This window comes from Panthera tigris, chromosome A2 (assembly GCF_018350195.1).
Source record: "Panthera tigris isolate Pti1 chromosome A2, P.tigris_Pti1_mat1.1, whole genome shotgun sequence".
Lineage (NCBI taxonomy): Eukaryota > Metazoa > Chordata > Mammalia > Carnivora > Felidae > Panthera > Panthera tigris.
Window position 1 is genome coordinate 8,498,004 of NC_056661.1, and position 12,122 is coordinate 8,510,125.

A 12,122-nucleotide genomic window follows, 5' to 3' on the forward strand; every position below is an offset into this window, starting at 1 on the left:
GCTCACAGCCTCTTTGTCCCCGACCTTTATCTCCTGCCTCCCCCAAATCTTTGTTCTCATTTAACACAAGCCCCTGGTTCCCGATTATCCTCGCCCAAGCACTTCTTCAGAGTCTGGATCTCAATATGAAATTAGGATTAGGGCTCTGTTGCTAGGGCTCTGTTGAGTACAGCTGTGTCCTCAATGCCTACAGCGCTGGGTATACAGCAGGTGCTTGATAAATGCTTGAGTGGCTGAGGGGATGCATAGCCCTCTGGGACAGAAGCCCTGGCTGCCTTGTTCCAGGTCACCCCCCCCCCACCCCAATCCCCACCACCGTATACTATCCTCTACCAGAAAGAAAGGGCGTAGCTCTGTGTTCACTCACCAAGGCCGATCCGGGCAGGGTGGGGCGGGCACAAGGGTATTGGTAGGGAAGGGAGAGACATTGTCATGGGAGAGGTCAGAGGTAAGAGCCCCCAAGCTCCAGGGTCCCAGTCTATGCTGCCCCGTGAGTGCCATTCTTTGGGCGGAGACCAGAGATCTGGGACTTGCCTGTCCCACCCGGCCCCCACCCAGCCCTCCCATCTTGGCTCTGGGTTCCTGCCTTCTTTGGCCAGAAAATTCTCCCCAAACTAAGAGATGCCTAAAAATAGACCCAAGTGGGGGAGAGGCGGGAGAGGGGGAGCACTAAATGGCAATAGGGAGCAGAGATCCTGGGGGAAGCTGGGGAGACAGAGACAGACGGATTCGAAGAGACTGACAGAGAGTGTTGAGCAAGACAGGGAGAGAGAAAGAGACAGGGAAAGGGACCAAGAGACAGAGACAAAGAGAAATACAGAGACAGACAAGGAGGGAGTCAGAGCCCCCCCCCCCCCTTACAGGCAGTGACCAAGCTGGCCCTGCCCGAGGGAGGGGTGTCTCTGGAGAGGTCCCAGCTGGGTGAGTCACAGGCTGCCCTCGGGATCTAGGGCAGGGAGGGGGACCTGAGGGACGGAAAGGGGGGGCGGGGGGAAGGGGGGAAGAAGTGGAGGGTGCGTCATCACCTACTGAGCACCAGCCCCTGCGGCCAGGCGGCCATGTTCCTCCAGCACCCCCTGGTGGTCCCTGACCACTGATGACCAGCCATCATGGGGGCCCCAGAGGCAGGTGGCCACTGGGCTGACTCACCTCCCAGCCAGAGCTCTGTCAGAGAGAGAAGGGTCAGAGTCAGCTGAGCCGTGGTGGGGGTGGGAGCTGGGGCGAAGGGCAGGGTCTGGGAGGGCATCCCGACCCACCTGGTGCATGATCTTGGTGAAGGCCTCCTGCAGTTTGCCATGCACGGCAGCCAGCTTCTTGTAGTCTCGGTGGGCTTCCAGGATGGGGATGAGGGTCTTGTAGACCTCGTTCACTGCCTCATAGAGCCCGCCCTAGGGGGTGGGGCACATCAGGATTCCCAGCACCCTCCCTAGTTTTCTCTCCGGCCTGGAAAAGCCCACCCGCTGTGCTACTACCCGTCCTCCAGGGCTCCGTCTTCTATCACCTCCTCCAGGGAGGCCACCCTGATGGGACACCCCATCCTGGGGGTGTCCCCAGATGGGGGCACCAGTCTTTCCACTTGGCCCCCATAGACCCCTCCGTGCTCTCTATCATGCTTATGATAGACTAGGTGCTGTATACATCTGCACTTTACCCATGTTCCTTCATTGGGGGGAGGAGCCTTTTTTTTTTTTTTTTTTTTTTTTTTTTTTTAATTTCACAGAGAGAAAACGAAAACTCAGAGACACAACTCCCCAGGGCCAGGACCTGAACACCAGCCCTTCTGGCCTAGTACCCAAGACCTCCACCCCCAGCTGCCTCTTGGCATGTGGTCACCACCACTCCCGAAGTGCCCCTCACCCACAGCCGGTGCCACCATGAAGCTAGCAGAAACCCTGGGAAGTTTCCTGACCAACTGTGGAGAGGTCTGCATGTACCGTCTGGTTTATTCCCCTGAGGCTTTTGTTTGAGCCTTTAACAAAATGACAATAGTGAAAACCCCACTAGGGGTCTGGCAGCCCAGAAAATAAATCTCACCGGAAAAACCTGACTCCGAATCTGAGTGGGACTCCAGACCTCATCACCAGTTCCCAGAAATGTGGGGACAGAGGAACAAGTAAAGCAACACCATGGGGACACAGCCGGCCTTGTTCAGGCCAGAAAACCCCTTGGAACAGGGGTGCGTGGGTGGTTCAGTCGGTTAAGCGTCCGACCTCAGCTCAGGTCATGATCTCACGGTTCGGGAGTTCAAGCCCCGCGTTGGACTCTATGCTGACAGCTTGGAGCCTGGAGCCTGTTTTGGATTCTGTGTCTCCCTCTGTCTCTGCCCCTCCCAAATTCACACTCTGTCTGTCTGTCCCTCTCTCAATAATAAATAAACATTAAAAAAGATTAAAAAAAAATTAAAAGAAAGAAAATTCCTTGAAACAAAGCTCACATCTCCAACAAATGAAATGCAGGAAAAAGAAACAATTGCTTTCATGCAAGCAAGCAAACTGGGAGAAAACCTTTTTACAACAGTGGGAAATACAATGCCTGAGCCTCAACCTATCAAAGAAAACATTAAAAACCCTTACTGTAAAAATTGGGGAACTGATGCCGTTTTTTGTTTTTGTTTTCTTTCTTTGATTCAAAGAGCCTTAAGAGACTTGTCAGTCACAGCCATTGTGGATCTTATAAATGGATCGTGATTCGAACAAACCAAGTGCAAAAAAACAAATTGTTTTGAGATCATCAGGAACATCCAAGCATGGACTGGTATTCCCGTTAATGGGGCACCTGGGTGGTTCAGTTGGTTAAGCGTCTGACCGACTCAGGTCATGATCTCATGGTTTGTGAGTTCGAGCCCTGCATCAGGCTCCGTGCTGACAGCTCAGAGCCTGGAGCCTGCTTTGAATTCTGTGTCTCCCTCTCTCTGCCCCTCCAGCACTCACACTCTGTCTCTCTCTTTCAAAAATAAACGTTAAAAATAAATAAATAAATAAATATTAAAAATTTTTTTGAAAAAAAAAAAAAGAAAAGAATTCCCATTAATCTGGTCATGCACAACTTGAGTTGTATACCAGGGTTTCATCAACGAGTCTGCACAGGGAGGTACTTGTGTGTGTGATGGTGTGATGGGGAGGGTTTGTTTAAAGCTGGAACTTCTCCAACTCCAACACACACAGAATCTCTGAGATCTTGTGAGAATGTAGGGTTCAGAGGGTTTGGGGGACCCAGGACTCTGCATTTATAACAAGCCCCCAGGTGATACCCATGCTGCTGGTCCTTGGACTACACTAAGGTTTAAAAACAAGAAAAGAAACAAAAAAAAACCCTAGCTGAGTAGTTGTGTGGGTTTCATCAAGCAATTTGTGAAAATTCAGATCTTGGGGCGCCTGGGTGGCTCAGTTGGTTTAAGCGTCTGACTTCGGCTCAGGTCATGATCTCGCAGTCTGTGAGTTCGAGCCCTGCATCGGGTTCTGTGCTGATGGCTCGGAGCCTGGAGCCCGCTTTGGATTCAGTGTCTCCGTGTCTCTCTCTCTCTCTCTGCCCCTCCCTTGTTTGCGATCTGTCTCTCTCTCTCTCTCAAAAATAAACATTAAAAAAAATTTAAAAAAAACAAAAAAAAAAAACCCAAAATACTCCATCAAAACCAAAAAAACAAAACAAAAACACTGGAGGCAAAGAGAAGATGAACCAAGAGAGTAAATACTGGTGGTTGTTGGATTTGAGTGCTGGGTATGGGGGCGATGGTCCAATTTTTTTCTTTTAGGTGTGCTTGAAATTTTCTATAATAAAAAAAAAATTTAATAGCGGCTGAATGTATCGAAGGCTTACTACGTCCAGGCCTCGTGTCAAGGGTTTTACAGGGAGAGTGGCAGGTAACGTGAGCTGGTGAAGGTCCCGGTTGTCCTCTGCAAATCCCCTGCCCAGAAAGGGACCAGGCAGCAGCTTTGCCGTGAGTGTCCCGGAGCAGGCGCTGGGCCCTTCAGCGGATCTGATGGTGCCACCCTGGCCCGAGCCCCAGGTCCCGCGGCCGGCCGCAGGCCTCACCATGGTGAAGTAGGCTGCCGCCTGCTCCAGCAGTCCCACCAGCCCCAGCTCCGTGAAGTGCTTCCCGGAACAGAAGCCCTCCTCGTCAGGCGACAGGATGTCGTCGGAGATGGCCGATTCCTCTAGCACGTTGGATGAGATGTTCTGTGGTGGGAGGCGGCGTTAGGCCCCGGCCCCACCCCACGGGTGCCACCGCCCCCCACCGCCAACCTGTCACCCGGGCAGCTCACCTGGAACGAGACGCAGCCCACGGGCAGGTAGCGGCTGTCCTCCAGCAGGGCGAGGTACTCGGCCACCAGGGCTGCCGCGTGCACCATGCACTGGGCGGCCTCCGCGTGGTTGCCCAGCTCTGCATGTTTCCCTGCCATGTTCTGCAACCACGTGAGCCGCAGGTCGGGGGAGCCCTGGTAGCCGCGGGCAATCCTGGCATGCATGGGTGGGGGGGGCGGGCGGGGGTGAGGAGGTGGGGCACTCACCCTGTCCCCACTGCCTATCCCTCACTTGTCCGCCCCCTTTGCTTGTTACCCCAGCCATCTGCGCCTCTCACCAGCCAGGCTCCTCGGCCAGACCCCCATTTACGTGGGGCCTCCTCACCTATTGATCTGCTCATCTCTTTTCTCATGTGTCCTTCCACTTGTCTCCCACTGACCAGCCAATGGCCTCACCTGCTTAATCTTAAGCCACGCCCTGCTCCCCCATTCCCCTTGCTCGAGAACCATGTCACTGTCCTCCAGGCCCATCCATCCCATCTGCACCCTGCCTTCCGTCTCCATCACCTGTTTCCCGTCTCCTACTCCCCTATTTCTTTTTATTTGGTTCAAAAATTTTTAACATTTATTCATTTTTGAGAGAGAGAGAGACAGAGTGCCAGCAGGGGAGGGGCAGAGAGAGAGGGAGACACGGGATCTGAAGCAGGCTCCAGGCTCTAAGCCGTCAGCACAGAGCCTGACGCGGGGCTTGAACCCATGAACCGTGAGATCATGACCTGAGCCGAAGTCAGACGCTTAACCGACTGAGCCACCCAGGCGCCCCAAGAGATTCTTTTTTTTTTTTTAATTTTTTTTAATGTTTATTTATTTATTTTGGAGAGAGAGAGAAAGAGAGAGCACAAGCTGGAGGAGGGGCAGAGAGAGAGGGAGACACAGAATCCAAAGCAGGCTCCAGGCTCCAAGCTGTCAGCATAGAGCCCGACGCGGGGCTTGAACCCACAAACCATGAGATCATGACCTGAGCCGAAGTCAGACGCTTAACCGACTGAGCCCCCCGGGCGCCCCACCCACTCCCCAATTTCTAACCAAACCCCTCACCTCTCCTCCAAATCACTTCTTTCCTGACCCATCGTCACTAGTTGGTACCTCACCTGTCCCTCCCACCTGTCCCCTTCACTTGTCCTTATTCTCATCTGTCGCCGTCCAGTGTGTGTTCACCTGGCACCCTTTTCCCCGTTCACTTACCTGGCCTCCCCTTACCTGTCGCTGTCACCATCTATTCCCCCATCACCTGTCTGTGCGGGAGAACGGCCGCAGGTCCCGCCTGGCCCGCCTCACCTGTACATGAGATCGATGAGCATCTCCGGGTCCTCCTGATGCTCCTTCATCTTCACCGTGTCCGTCAGGATCATGTGCAGGTTGAACATCAGGTCCTGGACCTGGAGCCGGGGAATGGCCAGGGGCCATTGAGGGCGTGGAGAAGCCACCAAGCGTGCCGGGCAAGCAGGGAGGGCGAAGCACAGGCTGAGGAGGGCGTGGCGGGGGCGTGGCGGGGGCGTGGTCACCTGCTCCGCGAAGGTGCTGTCCCGCAGCCCCACGTCCTCCTCCGCATAGGTGAGGATGGTCTTCAGTGACCGTCTCAGGTGCTCTTCACTGAAGCTCTGTGTCGTCCCCACCAGGGACGAGAGCGACATGGTCACCTGCATCTTCACGCGGGCAAAGTTCTGAGAGGAGCCCGGGAGGAAAAGCACGCCTGTGAGGCCTCGGACCCTCATCCCCGGGGCCTGATTGACCTGCCCGCGCCACCCGTCCCCCCTCCTGCCCTCCATCTGCTGCACTGACACCTCCTACCTGCCCCTCCTACTTACGTTGCCGATCTCGAAATTCTGGCGCATGAGGAGGTAGAGTGAGGCGCTGGCGTGCGTGCGGATGGTGCTGATGCGGCTGCCGCAGTGTCGCAGGAGCCTCAAGCAGAGATCGGCACACAGCTCTGTGTCCTCCTCGAACAGCAGCTCTGGGAACTGTCCCCCAGGGCGAGACAGACACTAGTCGGCCCCTCCCCATTCTGGCACGGAAGGTCCCGGATGGGGGCGGTGGCAGGGGCATCTGTGTTCTGCCCGCTTTGGCCAAGCACAGTGGGCTTTGGAATCAGACCTGGGGGGAAGCCCTTGCTGTGTGACTCTGGGTGAATGACTCTGCCACTCTGATCCTCAGTTCCCTCCTCTGCAAACCGTGGCTAAGGAGGGTCTGTCCCATGGGGTTGCTGAGCACATGGCAGGTGCTCAAGGGCGGTGACTATTACTCTGATAACCGTGACCGTCGAATGGGGCTTACCTTGGACACCAGGGCTCGCTGTGTGGCCAGGCCATGCTGCAAGAAGAGGGCACTCTGGGCACTGCCCAGACTGTACAGCACAACTTTAAGCACTGCGCCTAAGACGCTCTCCCGGGCCTCTGACAGCATGACCGTCTAGGGGGTCAGAAATCCAGCTGTTAGGGACTGAGCGGCTGACGGGGTCAGGGAAAGAGAGGGATTGTATGGCCAGAGATCACGAGGCACGGTGATGGGGTCGGAGGTCAGGGAGACGCTGGCTCAAGCCCTACCTGCACGATGATCTCCAGTGTGTCCAGAACCACCAGGCTTGCCTCGGTCGCCAGGTTCCCGTCCACCAAGGCCTCGTGTTCCATTTCATCCTTGGTCCTGGAGGGGACGGGAAGGGGTTGGGGGCTGAGGTCCAGGGACACCGGTTTTTCTGGAAGCCGGTCTGACCCCAGCAAACTACTTCCTGCCCACACCCACTTGTCCACACGGTCTGAGGTCTGTCTCCAGTGTGTGATGCTCTTCCGCCAGCGAACGTTCTCCTGGTTCCCAAAGGGACTCCTCTCTGAGACACGCGAGGCGCATGTTCACGATGTGAGAAAACACAAAGACGTGACTGTGAGGAGACGCGCTCAGGCGTTAAGATACACGTGTGGGATAACCCGTGAGGACGCTGGGTGACACGTAAGCATGCGAAGGGAACACGTAGTTAAACATGAAGGACGTGTGAGAACGGACAGGGAACACAGACACCCGTGTGCACAGGGATGATGCACACGCTTAGTTCTGGGAAAAATGAGCCAGACATGGAGGTAGGGATGCCCCCCTCCTGGGGTCCCTCAGACAAAGGCTGGGAGCAGCTGGTGGGGACGTGCACAGGACGCATTTCCCCCTCACCACGACTCCGCCGGACCATCTCCTGTCGTGCTCCAATAGTGCCCAAGATGGCTTCCTCCAGACGAGCCTTCATGTCCAGTGACTTCTTGAACGTGAGACTGTTGATGCGCTCAAAGGCCTTTTTCCCCTGTGAGGACAGAGAACGGGTTCAAGGTTGACTCTGCCCTTTTCTGTGGGACCTGGGCTACTTGGTCCCACTCATTCATCATTTCTGACCTCCAGGATCCTGTGCCTGGAGACACAGTTCTCCCCTTTACTGAAAGGTCTTGGCACCTTCCAGAGTCTATTCACAAAGGCAATTCTCTCTTTTCTCTTTGGCTCAGCACAGAAACAGTCCACCCCTTTACCCTCAAACCTGCAGGAAGCTGTGCATGAAGACAGTCCACCCCTTCGCTCCCGCCCGCAGCACCCCAGGGACCTGTACACACGCTCAGCCTGCCTCATACAGCCCATCCCCCACCCCCCGGCCCACCCTCACCCCCACACCTTGTACTCAAAGGCAGCGAGGCAAAGGTACAGCAAGTCCAAGAGACGACCCAGCTGAGGGAGGGCAAGGTCAGCAGCCCAGCGCTGCAGGAGGGCTGGCTCAGCATTCTTCAGGACCCACAGCACACACACCAGTAAGGTCCGGCTGGACTCAGCAGAGAGGGGGCAGCCTGAGCGAGAAGCCTGGGGCCAAATAGGGGAGAAGGTGTTCAGAAGGGGCGGAGTTGATTTTCATTTCCTCCAAATTAAGATGAGAACTGGCCTGTCAGTATATCATTACATAACTTCTATTACCAGGTTGGAGGGTGTCTCTGGGGACCAGTGCCATACTCACTGCCACTGGGCCCTGGGAGATGCTAGCCCGGGAGCCAGGGGCTAGGGGGCCACCAGCGATGGCCATGGCCACTGAGGGGTTGATGGTGCCTCCGATGTCCCCTTCCCCTTCTGTGTCTGAGTCGAGCATCGAGGCCAGTCTTGACCGTTGACCTGGGCCCTCTGCAGGGAGGGGCAGGAGGACAGGAGAAAGAACCCTTGGTAAGTACCGTCTCTGTCTCATATTCTCACCCAAAGTTCACCTCCTCAGGGAAGCCTTCCCTGATACCACTCCCCCAGACCAGGCTGAGGTCCCCCGTCATCTATTCTCAGAGCTCACTTTTTATGCTTGTCGTTAGACATGTTTCTCACGCAACTGTTTGTGGGATCCACAAAGGCCTGAACTCCATCTGCTCTGGCTGCTCCTATATGCTCAACACTTAGAATGTGGCCTGGCCCACAGGCATAGTAAACGTTTACTACGAGGAGGATGATGATGGCGGCAACAATGGCGGTAATAATAATAATAATAATAATAATAATTAACAATAATAAATGCACCGCTATTACCACAGCATCAACTGGCACTTACATAGAGTCTCCGCTGTGCCAGATGCTACTGTAGGCACTTTGAAAATATTAACTCTTAATCGTCAAAACAACCCTGCAACACAAATACTCTTATTATCCCCACTTTATGGGTGAGGAAACTGAGGCACAGAGCGATTATGTCATTTGCCTGGGGTCACGCAGCAAGCTAAATTAGGATCTTAAGCTAAATAGTCTGGTTCCAAACTCTATGATCTTCAAAGAGTAGCCCTCATACCCCCTCTCAAAAAAAGTTTCATCAGAGAGACAGGAGCTGCCGACAAATACAGAACTGGTCTCACCCCAGAGAGTCTTAGAACATTAACTGAGCTTAACTAACACTCCAGCCCAGCTTAATCTAGCTCGGTTCCTGACCAGATTGAGGTGATCAGCCCATTATCCCATCTGCCTAAGAGAGGGAGAGAGGGGCCCTCACTGGGAAAAGAGGACATTGCTTCAGTCACGATGCTTCCTTCACATACAATGTCCAAGATACGATAACGAATTACAAGACAAAGGAGGAGGCTAGAAAATATGATGGACAAGGAAGAAAAAGACAACAGAAGCAGGCACACACACTACCAAATGTTGAAGTTAGCAAACAAGGACTTTAAACCATAAAGTGGCAGAAAAGACGGACAAAGCGGCTACCAAGCTGGGAAATTACAATCGAGAATTGGAATCTACAAAAAAAGAAAAAAAAATCAAACGGACATTTTACAGCCGAAAATGATGACATCTGAAAACTCAAAAGACTGGATGCAGCCAGAGAAGAGATAAGCAAACAGCCTGAATACAGGTGAACAGAAAAGTTTCCCAACTGCAAACAGAATGGAAAACAGAATGGAGCACAGTGGACACATGTGACACGATCAAGAGGTCGAACGTACGTGTAATTGGAGTCCCAGAAGGAGAGAGGTGAGAAAAGGAGGCAGAAAAAAAAAATTCAAGAGATGAAGACTGAGAATTTCCCCCAAACGACAGAGGGGATCAACCCAGAAATCCTAAGTCTGTCTTTCCAACTATACGCTGCCCCCCAGGTGCCAGTGAATGTGGAAGACGAGTGAATGAACACGGGGCTCCAAGCACCCCCTCGCCTGATGCTCCCCACCTTCCTCTCCTCGTATTCTCTTCCTAGAAGATCACGTTAGAGTAACGACTCCCGTTTACAGTGGGGTGACTGCCCCAGTATGCCGCTCCCCAGAGTTTCACATAACCTTAGGAAGTGGCCGAGGCCACCACTGTCCCCATTTAACAGGCTCAGAGAGGCCGATGGCTTTCCTGGGCCCCACGACAGCACTTGAACCACCTCCCCTGACCCCACCACCCGTGCTTTTATTCCTAACCCTGCGCCCCCCTCCCCTTCCCCCGTCCTTCCTGACCTGAGCTCGCCGGGATCCACCCAGCCCCTGGATCGGGTAACCCCGTCCTGCCCCCGGCCCACTGACCAGCAAAATCATGCAGCCGTGGCAGCGTGTCCCGTGCGAGTGACAGCAGGGGTAGGTACAGCTCGGCCACACGGGCCTTCACGGCAGCCTCGGTGTAGCGGGGGTCAGCGTCATGGCCACAGAGCAGACTGTGGACGGCACTGATGGCCTTCTTGTGCAGCAGGGATGCCCTGTCGGGGAGGGAGGAGCTCAGGATGGGGTGGGCGTGGCCCCTGGACCTTTCCACCAGCCCCGGGGGCCAGAGTGGGGCCTGTGCTCACCCCTCGGCCTCAGGTTCCAGGGCCAGCGCCAGCTCCGTCAGCAGGAGCCCAGCCAGAAAGTGCTGTTGCCGGAATGGCCCGCTCAGCTCGAACATGCTGGTCACCTTGGGGTCTGGGGCCTGGCTGGAGAAGGTGGAGCTCTGCAGAGGGGAGGAGGAGGAGGAAGCGGGGATGGCAGGTCAGGGGTCAAGAGTCAGAGGCGAGCGACTGGAGTTACCCACGTGTAAGGTGCCAGGGACTGGAGTCAGAGGTCTGAGAAACAGCAAATGGAACCCTGGTTGAGAGCGAGGATTTAGGGGTGAGGAAGGAGAAGCCGGTCCTCCCGAGAAATTGGCAAGAAGGAGGGGCAGAGGTAAGGGGTCAGGTCCCCCGGGCAGCGGCCCACTGTGAAGCGGACGACTGAGGGACCCACAGAAGACGGGTTCAGGCGAGAGGTCACAGGTCAAGGGGAGGAGCCAGAAGAGAGGCCAGCCCACCTGGGAGGTGGTGGAGGATACAGAGGGCGAGGGCGAGGCCGGAGGCGACAGGGGGCAGCAGGGGAGGTTGAGGGTCACGTAGTGCTCGTGGCTGCACAGGATGCGGGTGAAGTCCATGCGCAGGGTCAGCAGCAACGCTGGGTTGGGGGCCGACTGCAGCCGCGTGGCCACCTGCGGGGTAGGGGGGTCGGTGGGTTACGTTGCTCGGCCCGCCACGCCCACCGCCCTGCCCTGTCACCTGCGGGTGCGCTGTTCCTGCCGGGCCCGCCCCTACCTGCTTGTAGTGGGCTCGGACCAGGCTGAAGACGAAGCCTCGGTCCGCCAGGGACAGCAGATCGCTGAGGAAGAAGGCCAGGCTGGCGTTGAGGCGCTCGGCCAGCTCCGCGTCCTGGGGGCACAGGGTCTGTCAGCCCGCGCCCACGTGTCCCATCGGGCCTCAGTCTCCACACTGGGCCACCAGGGACCTCCAGGACCCGCCTCACTGCACCACGGCCTTGGGGCTTCTTGACGTGCCTTCATTTCTGGGTTCTCCTCCTCTGACTGTCCCTTCCAGGCCCCACGGTTATGTGTCTACACTCCTCGGGACTCTGTTCAGAGCACTGTTTTCAGGGCACCCGGGTGGCTCAGTTGGTTAAGCGCCTGACTCCTGACTTCGGCTCAGGTCGTGGTCTTACAGTTTGTGAGTTCGAACCCCACGTGAGGCTCTGCACTGACAGCACAGAGCCTCCCTGGGATTCTCTCTACCCCTCTCTCTCTGCCACTCCCTCTCTCTCTCCCTCAAAAGTAAGCAAATTAACTTTAAAAAATAAAATAAAAAAGGGGCACCTGGGTGGCTCAGTCAGTTGAACTTCTGACTTCAGCTCAGGTCACAGTCTCACAGTTCGTGGGTTCGAGCCCTGCATCAGGCTCTGTGCTGACAGCTCAGAGCCCGGATCCTGCTTCAGATTCTGTGTCTCCCTCTCTCTCTGTCCCTCCCCTGCTCACACCCTGTCTCTCAAAAACGAGTAAACATTTAAAAAATATATATATATATATGTGTCTATATATATATGTGTGTGTGTGTATATATATATATATATATATATATATATATAT

The 12,122-nt window shown here is 55.2% G+C and overlaps 1 protein-coding gene across 3 annotated transcripts in view; it reads right to left on the reverse strand.

Annotated features, from left to right (window-relative positions):
• Positions 1 to 12,122, reverse strand: part of DOCK6 (dedicator of cytokinesis 6) — a 43,223-nt gene that overhangs the window by 2,742 nt on the left and 28,359 nt on the right. For all 3 annotated transcript variants that reach the window (XM_042978207.1, XM_042978206.1, XM_042978208.1), the window contains 17 exons: positions 11,302 to 11,415; positions 11,028 to 11,198; positions 10,552 to 10,691; positions 10,292 to 10,461; positions 8,278 to 8,438; positions 7,944 to 8,126; positions 7,458 to 7,584; positions 7,041 to 7,125; positions 6,845 to 6,941; positions 6,576 to 6,710; positions 6,110 to 6,262; positions 5,807 to 5,965; positions 5,580 to 5,680; positions 4,263 to 4,455; positions 4,033 to 4,176; positions 1,257 to 1,388; positions 1,150 to 1,164 (listed from right to left, as the gene is read on the reverse strand). In XM_042978207.1, coding sequence (XP_042834141.1) covers positions 1,150 to 1,164; positions 1,257 to 1,388; positions 4,033 to 4,176; positions 4,263 to 4,455; positions 5,580 to 5,680; positions 5,807 to 5,965; positions 6,110 to 6,262; positions 6,576 to 6,710; positions 6,845 to 6,941; positions 7,041 to 7,125; positions 7,458 to 7,584; positions 7,944 to 8,126; positions 8,278 to 8,438; positions 10,292 to 10,461; positions 10,552 to 10,691; positions 11,028 to 11,198; positions 11,302 to 11,415 — 2,280 coding nt within the window. The remainder of the gene's footprint in view (positions 1 to 1,149; positions 1,165 to 1,256; positions 1,389 to 4,032; positions 4,177 to 4,262; positions 4,456 to 5,579; positions 5,681 to 5,806; positions 5,966 to 6,109; positions 6,263 to 6,575; positions 6,711 to 6,844; positions 6,942 to 7,040; positions 7,126 to 7,457; positions 7,585 to 7,943; positions 8,127 to 8,277; positions 8,439 to 10,291; positions 10,462 to 10,551; positions 10,692 to 11,027; positions 11,199 to 11,301; positions 11,416 to 12,122) is intronic.